Below are 21,385 nucleotides of genomic sequence, written 5' to 3'. Positions count from 1 at the left end.
CAGGAGGAGAAATGCAACTCCCAACATGGCCAAAGAGCAGTAGATACAACTTTTTGCCTTTGCACACATAACTGGAGGGGGTCATGGGAATTTGATAATCTTGAGTGCACTTGTTTTTTGATGGACTAGGAGAAGACACATGACAGAGCACTGTGGGATGTTATGTGCGAGGTGCTATGACACTATGGCATTTTTTATTCTGTTGTGTGCCACCCATTTGTGGAGCAAGAGCTTTGTCTGTATTCCTGGTGTAAGTCACATACATTCAATGTGGGTGTAAGACTACCAGGGTGTGCCTTGTCTCTTCCTCCTAGCCATGATTTTCATGGATGGTCTATCAAGGCGCAGTCAAGGTTTGGAGAAAGTGCAGTTGGAGGGCTGTTGTTTGCCAATTATGTTTTCCTCTTGGTATCGGGTGACTGTGATCTGTGGCATGCATTGGAGCTGTTGGAGCAATTAACTGGAATGAAATTCATCAGTTGCAATTCAGAGTTCATGGTTCTTTCCCTGAAAACAGCAGATTGTCCTCTGTAGGTGTGGAGTAGTGGGATAGTTTAAGTATCTCCTGGTCTTATTCATGAGTGAGCTTAAATGGAATCTGGGGACTGATTAGGGGATTATTGCAGATGCAGCAGTACTTGGGTATTGTACTGGACTGCAGTGGTGTGGGGAGCCTAGTTCTGTGATGTAGCTCTCAATTTACCAGTAGTATATTGCACCTATGCATGCAGCAGAAGTCGTCACAAAAATAGGGTTAAAAAGTTATGTACATACATTTGTATTTGTTAGGGCACAGTGGTAGCTGAATGGTTAATATCTCTGTTTCAGCTCTAGAATATTGAATCTGCATGTTCTCACCAGGTTCTGGTTTTTTTTTTTTTTTTTTTTTTTGCTAGTTTCAGTTTCCCCTACCTCTGAGAAACATACATTTATTTATTTATTTGTTTATTTGAATTTGTTTACTGGCTTGGTGGGTTGGTCCTGAGCCCTTTTCAGAATGAACTGAGTGCGTAACACAAGTAGAAAAACATAATAAGAACATCAGTTTGAAGTTCTATAGGAAAAGTCTTTCGTCTTTTCCCGGTTAGGGGTTACCACAGCAGTTCTCCAGTCCACTTATGATCGGCAGTGATTTTTATGGTGTTGAGTTGCCAGCCCTGCACCCAACCTTCAGAAAAGGCACACCCACACACACACACCTACCTGCATGTCTTTTAAATTTCAGTCAATCGCGGGGAGGACATGCAGACTCCACGCAGAAAGCACTCCAGCCACGAATCGAACCAGAGAGCCTCTTGCTCTGAGGCAACAACGCTAACCGCTGCACCACAGTGGCCAGACGAAGTTATTCAGTAATACAAAAAAAAAAAACAAATAGATCTCAGCAATACCATATAGTGGTGCACAATTGCACAAACAGTTGATTATATACGTTAACTTATTTTGCTTTTGCTTACCAGGTTTATCTGACTGGGTTTAATCAAAAAAAAAAAGTGGACTCAGGGAGAGAAGCTCCAACATATTATTAACATTTCAAACAGATATCCAGTAATATACATTAGCAATTGCACATACATTTGCTAGTTAGATTACATTCATATGAAACAAATGTAATTATTATAGTGTAAAAGATGCATATTCAGTGATAGATGTTGAACACTGAGCATCTGAAGTGATGTATTAGTGGGTTTGTTCAACAGATAACAGATGATGTGATGTATTACTAGAAATTCACAGAAACTGAGGTGAGGGCAGGAACTATGCAAGGCAGAAAATGTTACTACTGTAGTAAAGAGGTGGGGTATAAAGCACACTCACAGATAATTATATGTATATCTATCGTAAAGGTTTATATTAGAAATATACAGGTTTGGGTGAGCAGTATCAAAGCAGTATGTATACAGTTTGGAGATGCTAGCAAAACTTCAGTTTTTGATGAAGACTGGTTTTGGGACATAGGATTCTGAATGAAAAGAACTGGTCTGACAATACTGCAAGCTGAAGATATCAGTGGCATTTACCTTGGAGACATACAGGAGCAGATCCACTGATTTGACAGATGAAGTTTTAGTTGTGTTTTAAATTAGTTTTGCAGTCTGAATGGATTTCAGTGGTATTGGGATAAGGTCCCATAGTTTAACTACTTGAAAACAGCGAGTCACCTGCAGTATCAGATGATTTGGTTATAGTGATTAGTGATTTTTCTCTAGAGTATAAAATTCTATTGGAGGAACAGCGTTGTATTAAGTTGTTACGGACAATTTTTGTAGTTAGCTGAGAAAGAGCTAGGTGATGTGGTAGTTGTAACTAGTTTAATTCTCTGTGGGCTAGACAGTGGTGTGTTCCATTGTTACAGCTTACTGGAAATGTGTCCATTTTATTAGAACATTGCTCAAGCTTAAACAGTTGTGAGACTTGATGGTTAGTGAAGATTGGGGTCAGTATAGAGAAAGGGTAGCAATAAGAAAGTGAGGCTATACGTCTTCTGTCTAGGTTAGTAAGGCAGGTTTTATTCTGTATAATCTACATGTGTATGATTATTGTTTACTTGTGATACATGCTGGCAGAATTTCAACTGGTCATGTATGAGAACACCAAGTAATTTTGTATGGTTTACTTTTCTTATTATGGTGTAGCTGGCAGAGATGCTGCTTTGGTAAAGATCAGTAATTTGGTTTTCATAAATTTTTATTTAGCCATGTTTCAATTGATAAGGATTGCTGTGTTAGGTCCTGGAGTTAGAGACAGAGATTTTGGCAGAGCAGATTAACATTGAGCTATCCATATACTGAACTAGGGTTGCATTGTTTGTAGCAGTGGAGAGGTAATTGATGAGTATGTTGAAAAATACAGAGCCTATTAAAGATCCTTGTTGTACCAACAGTTACTGCCAAGAAGGTGAAGAAGTCATTTTTTCTGTTTCTCTGTTTGGAAGGCAGCTATGGAACCATTGCAAATGAAATGTTGGTGAGGCCTAAGGATGAGAGTTTACGTAGGAGTTTCTGGTGGGACACCATTTCAACAGCTTTTGATGAGTCTAGGAAGATGGTGGAGATCAGGCTATCAGCATTTCTCTGGGTGTTGACAATATGAACAAAATTCAACAAAGCAGTAGTTGTGCTGTGATAAGGATGGAAGCTGTGTTGAGCTGAAGATAGAAGCTGCCCATATATTAGACAGTTGAGAAGATAAGTGTGAATGCATTTTTCTAATATTTTTGATAGGGGGACAAAATGTCAATTGGTCTATAGTCTGAAAGCTCTATACTGATTCCACCCTTGTGCAGTTGAGTAATGAATGATTTTTTTCCCACAACAAGGGAAAAAGAAGTTATGTACTCACTACAATGTTCCACCTGAGTTGTTGCTCTTCATTTGTCTTCAACCGTGGGTTACTGGATCTGGCTCGGATCCTATTTGGCCACTTATCCAGCATTTGATCTCCAAGCTCCTCCCCTACCCATAATGCCCCTGTCTTCTTCCTCCTTTCAGATTGGGTTTGCTGTCTAACTTAGCATCCCAACCTGACCCAACACCTTGTCCCATGCTAAATATCTCCATAAGCAAGAAAAAAGGAGAATCAATCAGAGGCAACCTTGTGGTGACCACATCCTCTACTAGCCTGACCACCACACAGTCTATGCAAGACAGGGGGAAGGAGGGAGGGAAGGACAGCTGAAGACAAATGAAGAGCAACAACTCAGACGGAATGTTATGGTGAGTACATAACTTCTTCATCTGAAGTTGTTGCCTTCATTTGGTCTTCAACCTGAGGGACAGAGTCCCCAGCTACTAAACAACTGAGAGGCCCTCATGGAAAGATATTCCAGAGCATAACGGATCCAAAGGATGCCCTGTTCCTGGATATGATGTCCAGCGCATAATGTGAGAAGGTATGTGAAGAAGCCCAAGTAGCCACTGACCAGATGTAATCTAATGTTGTCCTAATGATTAAGGTATTTGCCTTACAAACAGAAGGTACAGGGTTTGAGTTTCACATGGGGGTAATTGTCTAAGCTTAAAATGGCAGACAAGGGCAGTTAGCCTAGTACGAACCTATGAATTATGAACTCTGGACAAAAAGGCCACTGGGGTAGCCATAGATCTAGTGGAATGCACCTTCACATGACTTAGCGGGGATAAACCCCTAGCAGAATATGCCAAGATAATACACTGGGAAATCCAACAGGCAATGGTGACCTTCGATACTGGTTTCCCTAAAAAGGGCTTAGAATAGCTAATGAAGAGTTGGTCAGACTTACGAAAGGATTTAGTCCTGTGCAGGTAAAACTGTCTGTGCACATCCAACAAGTGCAATTTGTATTCTCCTTTATTTTGAAAATTTGTGAAGAAGACCAGAAGATTAATCACCTGATTAATACTGGACTCCAAAGCTACCTTAGGAAGTAAGGAAGGATTAGTACACAAGGATACCCTGTCCTTATGAAAGATCAAATAAGGGGGCTTGACCGACAATGCTTGGAATCTCCGAAACCCTCCTGGCAGACGTAAGAGCAACCAAGAAAGCCGCCTAACAGGATAAAAATTGCAAACCCACCAAGGATGCAGGCTCAAAGGGGGATGATACTAGAGCTTACAGAACTAATGAAAGATCCCACACTGGCATAGGGTCCTTGACTGATGGCCAAAGTAGAAAGGTGCCTTTTAAGAAGGCTTTGCAAAGCTTAAGAGATGCTAAGGAAGCCATGTTATCACCTACGTGGAAGTCTGAAATCGCTGCTAGTTGGACCTTGACCATAGAAGAACTGGCACCTTGCTGAAAAATGCCTGCCAAGAATTCTAAAACCACAGGTGGTGAAAGGATCTAGAGCACGCTGAGAAGCCCTGATCGAAAAATGCCTCCATTTGCTGGAGTACATGTTTCTGGTGGAAGACTTATGAGCCGCAACCAGAATCCTTTTGACTGGTGAAGACAATCCAGGAGTCCTGACTATCACGGGAACTGGGGCAGCCAACCAGTGAGCTTCAGACTGACTAGGTCTGGATGGTGAAACCCTGAAGGATGAGAAATGAGATCCGGAACTGGAGACCATAGAGGGGGGAACTAGACTTGGTGAGGCCAAAACGAGGCAATGAGGATGATTAAGCTCCCCCACCCTGCGAGGTTTCTGAAGAACGTTTGCTATCAAAGAAAGAGGAGGATAAGCATACAGAAGACCAGAGGGCCACACATAAATCAGAGAGTCTCTGGGGGCTTCCCCCAGTGGGGGGTTCAGAGCGAAAAACTTGCTGCATTTCGCGTTGGAAGGTGAGGCGAAGAGATCGCAGCAAGGCCGACCCCACTTAAGAAAGATCTGTTTCGCTACCGAAGAATTCAGAGACCAGTTGTAAGACATCAGAATAGACCTGCTGAGCCTGTCCGCTAGAATGTTGGACGTCCCCGAATGTGTGTTGCCACCAAAAAACTGCCAGCGGAGATCACCCACTCCCACACTCTCAAGGCTTCATGACATAAGGGATAAGACCTGGTTCCCCCTTGTTTGTTTATAAACCAGACCACAGACATATTGTCCATCTGGATAGCAATTGTCCCTGGGGAAAGATAGGCATGGACAGCCTGCAATGCTAGAAACACCGCCCTCCTCTCCAGGATGTCAATATGCAAGCTGGTCTCATAGGAGAACCATGTGCCTTGGACTGTCCTTCCTGAGCAGTGCCCCCCCACCCTAGCAGGGAGGCATCCATAGTCACCGTGCCTAGGGGAAGGTGGAAGAAAGGGGTGACCCTGGACAAGGTCTGGAGAATGAATCCACCACAGAAGATAGTCCCTGCACACCAGAAAGACTCAAATGGGGCAAGACAGTGGAAGATCTAACACGGACCACTGAACCGTGAGGGTAAACCCCACATGTGAAAACGAGCCACGGGTAAAAGATTGACCATGGCCGCCATGGATCCTAATGCCCTTAATACCATTTCTGCTGTCGATGACTGACCTTGAAGAATGCAAAGGACATGTAGCTACACAGACTGGATTCTCTGAGGTTAGAAAGACTTTCGTTTGAATCATATCCAATTGAGCCGCAATGAAAATTAAAGCTTGAACCGGGGCCAGTGACGATTTGCTGAGATTGATGGTAATGCCCAACTGCTGGGCTAAGTGAAGAAGGGAATCCCTCACTTGACAGAGCTGATGCCTGGAAGAGGCAGAGAGTAGCCAATCATCCAGGTAGGGGAAGATATGGATGCCCTGGAGTCTCAGGTGAGCCTCTACCACTGCCATCACTTTGGTAAACACCCTGGGGGCTGTGGTGAGACTAAAGGGGAGTGCTCTGAACTAGTAATGACTGGCTCCTAGCCAAAAGAGGAGAAACCTCAGAGAGCACCTGTCCATTTTGATGTGGTAGTATGCATCTTGAAGGTCAATCAAGCACATCCAATTGCTTGCCTGCAGGAAGGGCAAGACAGATTAAAGGGTGACCACCTGGAAGTTTGTCTTGACAACTGACAGGTTCGAGATGGAGAGATCCAGAATGGGTCTTAAGTCCCCCATCTTCTTTGGCACCAAAAAGAACCTGGAATAAATGCCTAATATGGACTGGTCTGGGAGGATGAGTTGGATGACTCACTTTTCTAGCAGCTTTGTAATTTCCAGTGCTACATCCTCCCTTTGCACAGGTGGAATGCCCGGGGAGGTGTCTGGGTGGAGGAGGTGACTTGTGAAAGGGAATGAATAACCTCTGGATATAATTTGAAACACCCAATGATATTCTGTGATGGACCCCCAGGCATTTGGGTGTAGCAAGAGGCAACCCTCGACTGCTTCTAGGGATGAGCAACCGGGCAACCCTTCAGGGTTGCTGCGCAGGTCTCTCCGAGAAAGGTTCTCGAGACCCTTGGCTTCTCAGATCCCCTCTGCCTCTAGGGCAGCATCTATCAAATCCCCCTCTGCCCCTGGGGGAAGGGGAGTCCTGAGTGTCCTGGGAATAGCTCTGAGATTTCTGGAACCACATCTTCTTGGCCCCTCACTGATTCCTAGAGAAGGCTCGTTGAGGGGCCAAAAGGCAGATTCCAATGGCAGACAGAGTTTTCCACGTCCTTCTCACTCTGAACTAAGGTGTTAAGTACCGACTTCAGAAGGAGGGTGGAACCATCGTACAGGGCATTTGTAAAAGATGCCTTAAAGGGCTCCGAAAAGGCACAGAGCTGGAGTCAGGCATGACGTTTGATGGCAACTCCTGCACTGGCAGCTCTAGCGGCACTCTTGGTTGCATGGGAGAGCAGACACATCTTGGTGTTAGCAATAGATATCAGTGTGGCCATTCGAGAGGAGAACACTTTCTTGTCCTCCACCGACATGGACCCAGGGGAAGACTCAGCGATCTCCTTGACCAGATCTCGCTGCAGCCTAATTACGTGTGTCAAGTAATTCAGCACATGAACAGAAAATGTCGCTGAAGCATACACCCACTTCCCAAAACAGTCCATCGTCCTGGGCTCTTGGTCAGGTGGATGAACTGTAGAGTTCTCCTGAGCGAGCTCCTTCTTATGGCAACTGCCACCACCATGGCATCAACCGGGGATCCCTTGGTCCAATAGGTCCTGTCTGTAGGAGCACTCAAAATGTTGTCTGGACGTTTGGGGATGGCTTCCACCATGTCCAGCTCCTTCCATGCCCAAGATGTAATAAGATTCACTAGTGGATCCGCAGGAGGGGACACCCAGGAAGTAGTGGGTCCTGCACCAAATGCTTCCAGGAACACCAATTCATGTGGGTTAGGTTTTTGGGCAGACCACCCCCCATGCTGGTGGAAGATTTCCATGATGTCTCCAAAGGAAACATACTTGGGGGGTGACCAGGGGAACCTTCCCCTTTCCTCCAAATCGGTGTTTTCCATGAGGGACTCCAGTGGGGAGTCCAAATGCTTCCTTTTGCACGTACGTTTGTGAGGTACCTCCTCATTGGGGGCTTCTGGGGAAGACTCACCAATGTCTTGCTGTTCCAAAGTGGGAGCTCCCTGGGACAAAGAGGCAGCAGGCTGTCCCTGAGGTAGCAGGATGGTCGGATCCATGCCAGAAACAGAGAGAGCTGGGGCAGACTCCAAAGACGAGAGCATCAAGGGGCTCGGGATCGCGGGGACACTCTCCACCACATTGAAAGCCGAAGGGGAAAGGACCTCCTGAGAAGGGACTACTAAAGGAACCATTACCCTCTGACCCAACAGGGGCGACAGAGCTGAACCTCCAGGCAACGAGATTCCAACAGGAAGGCTCTGCTCTGAAAAACTCAGAGCCGATACCATCCCCTGGGATCCAGCACCAAGGCTACAGCTCCATGAGCTGGAACGATCTGAGTTGGTCAGATCCGACCTACTCAAGCCCATGGCCAGCATCGAGGAACAAGGTACCATTGGAGCTGACCCCTTGACCTTGAGTGTCCTTGGATCCGAGGGCTCCGAAACCGGAGGTCAGATTGGAGGAGTAATAAGGATGAACTCTGATTGCATGTTCCCTGCTCCACAGGGGGGGGGGGGGGCAAGACTCCCATCTGTATCTGGATGCGGATAAACATCTGCATCATTCTGTCCAACTTCGCTTCAGAAAGACTGCTGGTGGATCAGGAAGAGGAGGCCACTGACGCTAGTCTAGAGAGGTGGTGAGGTGAAGCATATGCCAGCAACCGGGTCCAAAGCTCCTCCCGCTCTGGGGAGAACCGAGGGGAATGGAGCCGGGGAGACTCCGTCCTCAGAGCTGACCGTAGTTATACTGGCAGACCTGCTGAGGACAAGCAATCTGGGGATCGCTTCCTCGCCCTGTCCTTAGACTTAGAAGACTTGCCTCCGTCCCCAGACCTCTTGGTGGGAGGTAGAGTCCCAGAGGCCGGGGCAGAGATGGAAGCAGATGCTGGGGCAGAAGAAACATGGGCCCTGGAGATAGAAGGGGGGAGAAGGCCCTTCAAAATTAACTTATTCCTCCTGTCCACCAGTGCCTGTGGATTAAACTCAGCACAGATGGAGCAGGAGGTCTACAGGTGGGCAGCCCCAAGGCATTCAATGCACAGAGTGTGGCCATCAGCTGGAGAGAGCTTGTGGCCACACACTGTACATTTCTGAGACCCTGGTTTGGGGGTCTCAAACATACTCAAAACTGGAGGCCCAAAAACACACTCACACACACACAGACCACACACACGTGACTACACAAGGAAAGAGGGTATTTTTTTTTAGAACAACCTAAGCAAAGAGCGCGACGGCAGGCAGAAGAATAGAAAAGGGAAATTTGAAGGGAGGAAGGAGACAGGGGCCTTATGGGTAGGGGAGGAGCTTGGTGCTCAAATCAGATGCTGGATATGCGGCCAAGTCGGATCCATGCTGAACCACGGTTGAAGACAAATGAAGACAACAACTTCAGATCTTTATTTTCAAATATAAATCAATTTATCTGAATTGAAACTGGATCTACAATAGCCTCAGCTGCTGTTTTAAGATATTCACCAGGTAGATTGTCAGGGGAGGCTGCAGCAGACTAATTTTTTTAGGTATTTTTTTATGGTATCTATGGTATATTTATATACTGTATTGTAATGCTCTGTGTCTTACAACAGAAGGAATGAAGACAAAAATGTGAATAACTTAAGATGACAAAAGGTAAACTAAGAGGTGAAACAGATGTTGGCTATCCTTAAGTGTCAGTACACACACAGATGTATATGTATAGGTGTATATATGAAAGTACTTCACCAGAAAAAAACGCCAATACAAACTCAGAAGATGAATAACAAAAAATACCACTTCAGCGGACACCAAGACCAGAATACCAACCAACCAGAATATTTATTATAAAGCACGTTTTGTCTTGTCTCCTGACAAGACTTCTTCAGATAAAATCATGTTATGCAAACCAGTTAAAATACATCTACTTAATAAATACATTATAATTCATCCAATCAGACAATTCTCTCAATTAACTCTCTGCTATACCTTCGTTAAAGAAACATTCACATTGCCTTATATTTAAAATATGTAAACCTTTTGTAAAAGTCTTCTTTTTAACATATCATGTTTCAAAACTTTTGTCACATTTTCCCTTAAAATATGATATGGTAAACCAAATAATCATGTCCTATTAATTTCCTGTTATTGTGAATTTTACCTAACAAAATTATATATGTGTATAAACCATAAATACCTATAATCCTTACAAATGCATGTATTCCTTATCAAACAATTCATATGTTATTTTTTGACTAATTCATGAAATTTATCCAAACCAATAAAATCAAAAATAAAAAAGAATTATATTTATTAAATTTATATTTTGTATTTTTGTTTTTTATCTTCTGTAATTTATCTGTCAGGGCTTTTTAACTTTAAAATGCATTGAATGGAACACATTTCATTTATTCCCGGGAATGCTCCTGAGTTCAATCTCAACTGCCATAGTAATTCTAATCTTTCAAGGAGTAGTCCCGTAGGGCCCCCTCATTCATCTTGTACTATTTGATCTATGGCTTTGAATTTAAACTTATGTGTAGGGTTTTCTACTACGCGTTTAGCCAATGCATTTTTCATTTTATTTTTCCTTATGCTATATAAATGCTCATAAACTCTCTCTCTTATTTTTTGTTCTGTTTTTCCTATATAAAATTAATAACATGCTTGGCACATAGCTATGTATATAATAAACTTCGAATTACATGAACATTTTTTATTAATTGTATATTTTTTATTCCGGACATAAAATGTTTTCTCTATGTCCATGTTTACACAGTAGTGACATGCACCACATATTGTCATTCCTGGATTTCTAACTGGTTTATGTGTTCCATAACTTCTCTCTAACAAACTTTTTAAATTTTTACCTCTTCTATATGTTACCTGAGGTAACTCTGTAAATTCACTAGAAAATGTTTGTCCTGTTAATAAATCCCAGTTTTTAAAAATAATTTTTACAAGATCCGTAGCATCTAAACTATATGTCAAAATTATTCTCTGTTTTATATTTGTATCAATCAGCGCATTTCCACCACAATTTACCATTTGAGTATCTAAGGTATTTTGTTCCACATTATATTGTCCTAAAATGGGCTTATATGTCCCTTTTTTCTTTTACTTTGCACTTCCTTTCTTATCTCTGTCAAGAGACCATAGGGATATCCCCTCTTGAGAAATATGTTCTGTAGTGTATCACATTCTTCTGTAAAATCATTTTCCTTAGTTATCATCTTAGCAGCTCATACAAATTGCCCTTTTATAACTGATCTTTTTTGTTTCAAAGGATGACAGCTTGAAAAATGTAAAAGGGTATTTGAATATGTAATTTTCCTATAAATTGTGGAAATGTACCTTTTCTTTTCCTTGTCCTTGCTTAATTTTATGTCCATGTATGCTATACTGTCTTTTTTAAATTCAAATGTGAATTTTAAAAAAGATGTTGTTGTATTTAAGTATTCCACTAACTGTTTTGCTATATTTTCATCACCTTTTAATACAATAAGGATATCATCTAAAAATCTAGTGTAGAAATGTATCCTGTCCTTGCACCACTCATTGTTCTCTATAAATTAATTTTCCCAAAATGCCATAACTAAATTAGAAAAACTTCCCCCACATGGCGACCCCATCGCTACTCCAATACGTTGCAAATACTTCTCTTTGTTAAACATAATATAATTATTTGAAAAAATGATGTCTAGTAACTCTTCTACTATTGAAATTTCATTTAAAGGAGCACCTTTGCTGTGTAATATATTTGTCACCCATTCAATTCCTTCCATGTGAGGTATTGATGTGTATAAATCTTTTACATCTATTGTTAAAAATTGTAATTTTCATTATGCTCTAATTTATTCATATTTTCAAGACATTTCCAAGGGTCTTTACAAATCTTTGATTTTTGTTTTATATATTTTTTAAGTATGTTGTCAACATACTTGGCACATGCATAAGTGGGTGATCCTCTAGCATCTACAAGGGGGCGCATTGGGGGGGTTTCAATACATTTATGTATTTTGGGTATACCAAATAGAGTAGGTAATTTTGGTGCAGGCATCATAAGATAATTCAAAGTCGTGTTTTCAATCCTACCCTCTATGAACATGTCATTGAGGTGCGACTTTATTCTCCCATAAGCTAGGTTAACTTCATTTTGGGATACAGATACATAGGTTTCACAATTCACCATCTCTTCTATTTTCTGATTATAATAATCAACATCCATTATTACAGCTCCCCCGCCCTTATCAGGCTTCATAACTCTAATAGGGAGCTATTGCAAATCTCTAAGGCTTGCTTGTTCACAAACTAATATTAATGTTTTTTGTGAACTTTTTTCTGTTAGTTTCTATATAACTATGAAAATCTAATTCGCATACTTTTTCAAACACACTTAAAAATGGATGCAGTGGTGGGTTAAATGAACTTGATATAGATAAATCATGTACATTCCTTGGCGCATTTCCTAACAACACAGCTAAGTTTAATTAACGGATAAAACATTTCAGTTCAATCAGTACTTTCCCAATGTTAGCATGTGTGTCAGATACTAAAGTGTACCCTTTTGCTAAAACGTTCGCAATGTCATTATCAAAGGTAAAGGAAGAAGAATTATAAACTTTAAAGTCTTTTTCCTTGTTGTGTATAAGTTTATAAATTACTTTACCTGTAGTACCGAGAATCACCTCCTCTGTTTGTTCGTTCGCTCGCCCCCTGTTGTTGTTGTTGTTGAATTTCCGATTGTATTGTGGGTTGTGATTCCTTCCGTTAATTAGAATTATTATTTTGTTCATTTTATCCACTCTCTTGACCATGCCTGGACCTGGAGGTTGAAGCTATCCTATCGCTCCGTCTAAGTGGTACTGCTGTTCGTGTTTCACGTTCGCTGATACTGGTGCCCTGTGACGTCATTCCGCTAAGTACTATATTTTAATTCATTTCTTCTGATTTGTTGCCTCCAATTGGCTTGGTCTTCTGTGTTGGTGGCGGATTTGGATAGGCTAAACCCTGATTGTAAACAGCCCTATTCTTATTCAGTTTTTTATACTTTGTTTTGCGTAGTTTGTTTAAATATTTTTCCACGCTAGTGAAAATACAATCATAATCATAGCGGTACCAAAAAAATTGTCATCTGCTTTTATCAATTTGTCCAAGTCTATAATCTCCTTTTCCATTATATCTATATTCATTTTATAGTGTTTTATCATTAATTCAAGCAGTTCCAAGCCATGGTGATTAAACATATTCACTAGCTCTTGGTGAAAAACAGACCCGGTCTCCAGACGTGTTGAATACTGCCACACTCTTAGTCCTTTTGGAACTATTTTTTTCTTTTATGCACACTTTAAAGCACGATATTTCAAGATTTAGTTTTTTAAACAAAAGCGAACCCATTTTGTTTAATAACAATGGAGACAGGGCCGTGGAAGTGAATCCGGCTGGAGGACAAGCTGATATAAATGGCCAATTTCAACTATTGGACACTAAGGTACTAACTCGTTAAGATGGTCATGATTTGAAGTAGTTGCAGTATAGTTCAAATCCCTGTTTTTCACAAATCTTTGATGGACCCGCCCTATCCTATAATATTTTGACTTTTAACAACAACATCTATCTCCAGAAAGTTGGTGTGGCCATGGGGTCCCCATGTGGGGCAAGTTTTGCGAACTTAGTCATGGCATATTGGGAGCAGGAGATAGTGGGGAAGAATTGCGAGGTGGCCAACCAGATAAAGTTTTACACGCGCTTTCTGGATGATATTTTTATATTAATTGAAGGAGATGAAAAAACAGCTACTGATTTAGTAGCATTCTTCAACTCAACTTCCAGCTTCTTGTCATTTACACACACCTACAGCACTGACAGGATTGCTTATCTTGATGTTGATTTATGGAAAGACTATGGAGACAAATCCTTCTGTGGAAAAATGTTCAGGAAGGAGACTTTCTCTAATAGTTTCTTACATTTCAGTAGCAATCACCCCGGTATCAGAAAAGATCAGTACTGAAAGCCAGTTGGTCAGGGCTGCACGGATGGTATCAAGGGACACTGATTTTTTGGATGAGTGTCAATTACTGAAGGATATGTTTATCAGACGTGGTTACCCCCAGACAACTTATTGACAAACTTATTGTAGAAGTCACTGGGAAAAGAGACCAAGGGATATGCCAACCAATTCTTGGCAGTGTATCACACCCAGGAGTTCAGGACCGGGATAATGATGATAACATACCATGGTTGAAATTCATTACACCCATCAGCACTGACAGTGAAATTATTTCATTTATCATTCAAAAAAACTGGCCTTTGGTACATTATGACAACGAGTTGAGAGGGAAACTACCAGAAACAACAAAGATAGCCTGGAAGAGAGGTACAAATTTAAAACAAATTATGGAAAGCCAGGTTCAGGGAATTCCATGGACGAGGGGCATGTTTCAATGTAACGTGTAATTACTGTTCCCAAATAGCTACTGGAGAGACTTTTAGCATTGGAAACAACATTTATAAAGTGAAACACAAATTTAACTGTCAATCAAAAGGTGTTGTTTATGTAGCACAGTGTCAACAATGTGCAGCATTTTATTTTGGGAAGACAGACAGGAGGCTACGTGAGCGTGTCTATGAACATTTGTATCACATTCAGAAAGATAAACTGGAGAACGCTTTAGCGAAACATACTGCAGAGAACCCCATCCATAAATTTTTATTCAGAGGTGTAGATTGCATTCATTCAGATGGGGGGGGCCCTGATTCTGTCCATCTGGAAGTCTTGGAACTTTATTGGCAGTTACGTACCAATGCATGTTCATTCCCAGGCCTGAATGAAATATGTTCTATTTACTGTATTTTGAAACTGCAGAGTTTAACTAGATAAATTATTCAAAGGATAGTTCATGAGTAAACACATTCTGGGTTAAAAGTGTTAGTATCAGACAAAACACATTAAAAACTTTTTGAAGTAAGTGTACTATACATTAAATACATTAACATTGTCACGTTTAATGCTAGACTCAGTACTTGTGGTGCTACATTTTACTTTACTTTGTAAAAATAGGGATGTGTATGTATAGATGATTAAAACATATGTATTTACACTCATACACACACTTGTTGGCAGTAACCAGCAGTATTGACTTTATATAGAAATTGTTTTAAATATATTCTGTGGTCTTGTAGATATTGTCAGTATCTGGTGCTCACTCAAGGTTCGCTTAGATAAAATGGGGTATCATAAATCTACACGGTCCTGGGAAATGGTGCTATTACATATCACAAGTATTTATATACCTAAATTCAAGCTCCGTGCCCTAATTATTCCCTGCCTCCTTATCAAATTTTACATTACCAAACACTGGATGGATCGCTCCAAAATATCCTGGAGGGACTTTAAGGCTCTGGCCATCAAGTACATCACTTCTCAAAAACTGCTAATAATTAATTCCCGTAAGCGGGCTACATACCAGAGATTATGTGACTTTATCTTTTTACTCTTGTCTACTGATTAACAATTACATCCTTATAGATACTTCATCTTACTTTTTCTACTCTTGACCTCTTAACCTATTCACTTATTCCTTAGCACTTAACTTTTATATTGTTCTTGGAATTGGAATTGTTTGATATTTAACTTCCTCCTTTTCTGCAGGAATATATGGGTGGATTAAAGTGAATTGTAGCATGTTATGTGTTTATCCAACATTACCTTACCACTATGCAAATGGTGTATTTTTGTTTTTATTGGCACATATGTACATATGTATATAGGTTATATTTTGATTTACTTATACTTACCTGTGTAAGATTAATCCATTTAATATTGTAATAATGTTTATTTTTCTCTTTTGTATCTGTAAATCAATAAAACTGTGTTTTTATAAAAAAAAAAAAAAAAAAAAAGCTACTTTTTACGTTTAATTATGTTTTTAAAATGATTATTTAGTTACACGTAATAATTTTGCACACATGTAGAAACTATGCATATGTGTTGGGATGATATTTAATATTTGCAGTTTTAACTATATTTATTTTGTATTAAATTTATGAAATTTTATGTTGTTACTAGCCTATCAGCATGGCTAATTGTGTACTTGTGATTACGAGCACAGGATAAACTGTAGCGGTCTGCAAGCTGTTCTTACCTGAGGAAGTCCCACAATTTTGTGGGACGAAAAGCGCTTTATCTAATTAAATCAACCTCTCTGTTTATTTTAAAACTGTGTCAATGAACATCAGTGGTTGAGACGCAGCCTTCAGCTGACTACGTGCTTCCTAGTTTGAATTTGTTTTTAGTGGTTCTGGGTATAAAGGTAGCCAGCCAACACTAGGACATCTTTTTTTTTCTTGCCCTCTAGAAGGTAGGAGCCCCAAGGATGAACTACAAGCAAGGGTCCAAGACAGAAAATGGATTCTGCAAGGAGAACACCCATGGGGGTCCTCTGGTTAGTGAATAACATAGAAGATGACTACTACTGTAAGTAAAGGGGGAAGGAGGGAGGGAAAGAAGACTGCAACACTGAATACAGTCAAACAGCTACATTTATGGTAAGTGTACACCACTGTATTATGTTCTTCCTGTTTCACTATTCCAGTCCTGATGTGTGGGATGATTCCCAAAGCTGAGATGAGGGTGGAAGGAAGATTATGGGGAAGAGAGGAGGCCCTGCAGGACGGCAGTGGCAAAACCTGCTCTAGACTTGAAGAAGGCTGATAGGTGGTACTGTTTAGTAAAGGTATGCGCACAGATGACCAGATAGCAGCTTCCAAAATGTCTTTGGTAGGGCCTTCCTTTTGGGAAGGCAGTACATGTGGAAGTAGCCCAAGTAGAGTGAGTCCTAACATCCTCAGGTGTCTTTTTACCACTTGGAGATAGTCTGTTTGGAAACTGGTTTCCCTTCTGAACCAGTAGGAAAGGACACAAAGAGTTGGTCAGATTTCTGAAAGATTTAGTTCTGTCATGATAGTAGCAGAGCTGTCTATGCACATCCAAGGAGTGAAGGATTTTCTCCCCCTGGTTCTGAGGATTTGACAAGAAGGTGGACAAGTGTATAGCTTGATTCAAGGATGTGTCCGTGACCACCTTGGGCATAAAGGATGAATTAGTCCTGAGTGATACTCTGCCTAGGTGGAATATGAGAAACGGTTCCACTGCTATGACAGCTTGCAGCTCAGAGACCCTCCTAGCTGAGGTCATAGCCACTAAAACGGCAGTCTTCCAGGTTAAGGACTTTAATTCAGCAGAAGCTGAAGGTTGAAAGGGGGTAGTTTTATTTTTTCTAGAACAAAACTGATGTTCCATGGATGAGTGGGGTGTCTCCTGGGGGCTCTGATGTGAACCACACCCATAGGGAATTGTTTCTGCAGGGGGTAGGAAAAGATAGGAGGAAGAATAGGGATGTGGGCTGAAATGGCTGAAGCATGAATTTTGATGGAAGAAAAGGACAGGCGTCTGTTAACCAGGATAGCCAGGTAATCTAAAATGGCAGAGATATTGGCTGAGTTAGGATTGAGATCTTGCTGCTGGCACTAAATGGAGAATCTTCTCCAGTTAGCCGAGTATGATTTCCTAGCAATAGGCATTCTAGCCTCCTTGAGAATGTCTTGAACTTGTTTGCTTAATTATCTCAGAGCAGAATGTTGCAGGATTATCCAGGCTGAGAGTCTGCAGGTTGCGTTGCACAAAACTTCCCTTGTCCTGAGTCAGGAGACCTACTCTCTGAGGTAACTGTCACAGATTTTTGTTGGTTAAACTTAGTAGCAGAGGATACCAGAGTTACCTAGGCCAGTCTGGGGGTTATCAGAATGACCCTTGGGCCTTCTTCCCTGATTTTTAGGAGGACCCAAGGTAGAAGAGTTGGGGGGATACATAAAGGGAAAAGGTGGCTCTAAAGGAAGATGAAGGCACCAGTCCTCCATGTAGTGGGTATTTTGATCCTGGAACAGAATCTTTTTTTGGTGGCAAAGAAGGCTATCTGTAGGGATCCTCATTTCTGGACTATGCTGAGAAATGTTTCCCGATGCAGATGCACTCGTGGGGATCCATCATGTTCTTGCTGAGATGATCTGCTATAGTGTTCTGAGCACCTGGAAGGTATTGTGCAATGAGGTGCAACACCAGAGAGTGAGCTGTCTCCCAGACCTATATAGCTAGTCGACAAAAGTTAAGAGTGAGTGCCTCCTTGCTTGTTTATGTACTACATGACTGTAGTGTTGTCTGTTTTGTTTGCATAGGGTATGCTCATTGGAGGATGTTTGGGGACTATTGGTTTCCATTTTTCTTTGGAAGCTACTAGCCCCTTTTGAACTGCCATCAGTTCTTTTCAATTTATGTACTTGTTTCTGCACTGAATTTCCAATCTGCCTTGGGATCGTATGTGTTGGACTTGAGCCCCCCAGGCTGTCTCTGAAGCATCTGTGGTTAATGTTTGGCCCTGAGGGGTGAACCTGAAGGGTAGAGCCAGAATCTAGGCACATGCCCGTGTCTACCGTGCACACTCCTCCTTGAGGCAAGGGATCAGCTGAATTTCAGTTTCCAGGAACTGTGAGTGCTGGCACCACAGATTCTTGAGATATCAGTGGAGCTTCTTCATGTGGAGCCTGGCCAGAGGGATCATGAGGATACAGGATGCCATGTAGCCTAATGCTCTGAGGAATTCTCTGGCTGACAGGTATTGTCTCTGTATAATGTTTTGGAAGTATTGAGTCAGGAAGGAGACCTTTTCTGGAGGAAGGAAGGCTTTTTGAAGAGAGGACTCCAGAACAGCCCCCAGCAAAATTATCCTTGTGGATGGTCAGTGCTGGACTTGTGAAGATTTATGATGAACCTCAAGGAGGTGAGGAGGTAATGAGTGAAGTCCAGATCCTTCAGGAGCTTTGACCGACTCATGGCTTGAACGAGGCAGTCATCTAGAGAGGGGTAAATTTGGACCCCTCTTGTTCTGCAGAAGGTGATCACTGGGGCTAAATACATTATGAAGACCCTGGGAGCAGTAGACAAAGCAAAAGGCAGTGCAGAGAACTGAAAATGACTCGTACCTGCTCTGAAATGTAGAAAACTTCTGCAAGATTCCTCTATAGGAATGTGCAAGTAAGCATCTTTTAGGTCCAGATTGACCCTTAAGGCCAACATTTTGAATTTTGGTACCAGGAGGGACTGATTGTGGTGAACAGGTTCAGGATAGCGCACCAAGAGCCTTCCTTTCTAGGAACCAGGAATAGCCTGGAATAGAGCCCCTTCCCTATTTGGTGTTCTGATACTGGTTACACTGAGCCCTGTGAGCACAGGCTACAAATTTGAGAAAGGGCCTCTGCTCTTTGATTTCGTGGAATATCTGGGTAACCTGAGTATCTTAATGGCTCTTTGAAAGTGAGCCTCATACCATTTGAGATAAACATTCAGAAACCACTTGTCTGAGGTAACCAGGGACCGATTTTCCAGGAACAGGAAAAGGCTTCCTCCTATCTTTTCTGGAGAGGGTGGGGGCATAGGGAGGGGAAAGGAAGAGTCCTTGCTGCTTTCCTCCAGGGCCCTGTGGCCTAGAACTCATTTGCCTAAGTGTTTCCATGGACTACTGCCTGGGGCTTTGTGATTCATGCTGCCTCTGAGGCCTTTCCCCCTTTGCCTGCTTTTTGATTGTGAAGGAAAGGATCAGTGTTTAGTGGGAAAATTCCTACTAAACCTAGGAGGCTGAACCTGGAGGAAGTCCTTGACAGTCTGCATAGACTTTGCTTCATTTTCCATCTTTTTGAGCACAGCCTCAGCTTGCAGTCCAAAGAGGAAGCCCTTATCTCCAGGGGTGCATCTAAAAGGCTGGATTTGACATGGTCTGGTAGGGTCTGTTCCCTAAGCCAAGCATGTCTGCTAATGACAGAACCAGATACTGCAGCTTGGCTAGAGGCCGTCACAGCATCATAGCCGCAGTGTAATGAGTGTCTAGCCACTTGGGAGCTGGAATGGCAAAGGGCTAACAATTCCTTGGAAATGTTCTTGCCCTCCAGGGAGGACATCTTTTGCCTCATTTGATCTAAAATAGTTTGTTGGTATTTGATCATATGAAACTGGCAGTTAGGGGCCCACATGGCTAGGATAGCAGAAGTGTAAACTTTTTTTTACCAAATCTATCAAAGGTCCTGCTGTCCTTGTCAGCAGGTAAAGGTTTTTTTGAAAAGATGGCTCTTGCTCCCTTGGGTCCTGGAGTGACAACCTATGGATCAGCAGAGGGGTTTTTGAAGAGGTATTTATGTGAGTCCAGCACCCTGTAAAACCTGTCTGGTTTTTGAGGGGCTGGAGGTAGAGAATCTGGATTCAGGGAAGAATCCATAAAAATATCCTCTACCTCCTCCAATACAAGAGGAATGGCCACAGGTTTGTGTTCAGGGAGGTCAAGGAACTTCTTAACCCTCTTTTTAGATTGTGTGTATTCCTGTGCCTTCCAGTAGAAATATTCCCCCATGGCATGCAGCGTTTCCCCAAAAGTGATGTCTTCAGGAGGTGAAGCTGAAGCCAGAGTGTCTTCAGAATCTGAATCTTCAAAAGAAGTAAGCAAGAGTCCCTCCTCAAAGACAGACTCCTGGTCAGAATCCTCATCTGAACAGAGGTTCAGAGAAAACTTCAGGGGTAGGATCCCCCTTCTTTTCCCTGGGGAAGACTCCAAAGGTGGTTGCCTAGCTCTGACTAAGGAGATAAGGTCCTCAGCTAACCTGACCAGATCTTGCTGATATCCTTGTGCATGGGAGCCAGTAGGCCTAGGCATGGGACCTCAGATAGAACCCTTCATAGAGGTAGCTCTAGCCTTGGGCACAAGCATGTCTGCAATCCTGACACCAGTCTGTTTGTAAGGACGAACAAATGCAGGCTGAAGCCTCAAAGGAATGTCGCTGGTAAAAGAACGCTCATCAGAAGCCAGTGTCTGCTGAATGACTCTGGACCCGACTGACGAACTGAAAGCCAAAGCCTGCAGAAGCTGAGGGACCCGATACCATGTTAGACTCTTTAAAGATATTAACAGAGACCTGCGCCACCACCTTGGTCGCAGAAGGGGGCTGTGAAAGCACCTTGCCTTCCTCAGTGACAACATGCCTTGGGGGACTGGCAGAAAGGGAATGGTTGTCATCTGAGGCCCTAAGCTTGGATCTGTTTTCCTTGTCTTTCCTACACTTAGGGCAATCAACCTTGGGACAACCGGCAGACATCAATGGATGATGCAAAGAAGATGGCACACTAAGATGCCTAGGTAAGATTTCGGCTCTACACCAGACAGTCCTAGAGTTGAAATGAGCACAAAAATGGCAATTAGGGATGTTGTGATCAGGGCCTAAACAGGTGACACACAACATATAAAAGTCTCTGTGTGGGATTTGCAACCACAATGGAGACAACTGTTAACCTTATCTGACATGTTGAAACAAGAAAAAAAAAAAGAGTTGTCCAAT

General features: G+C 42.1%; 1 protein-coding gene across 1 annotated transcript in view; it reads right to left on the bottom strand.

The window, feature by feature from the left end:
- Positions 1-21,385, bottom strand: part of PAM (peptidylglycine alpha-amidating monooxygenase) — a 2,584,515-nt gene that overhangs the window by 1,598,174 nt on the left and 964,956 nt on the right. The window contains exon 7 of the mRNA XM_044063879.1: positions 704-748. Coding sequence (XP_043919814.1) covers positions 704-748 — 45 coding nt within the window. The remainder of the gene's footprint in view (positions 1-703; positions 749-21,385) is intronic.

Source organism: Protopterus annectens, chromosome 2.part2, assembly GCF_019279795.1.
Source record: "Protopterus annectens isolate FY-2018-M chromosome 2.part2, PAN1.0, whole genome shotgun sequence".
NCBI classification, from domain to species: domain Eukaryota; kingdom Metazoa; phylum Chordata; order Ceratodontiformes; family Protopteridae; genus Protopterus; species Protopterus annectens.
The sequence above is the reverse complement of the archived record's forward strand: the minus strand, read 5'-3'. Positions and strand labels throughout refer to the sequence as shown.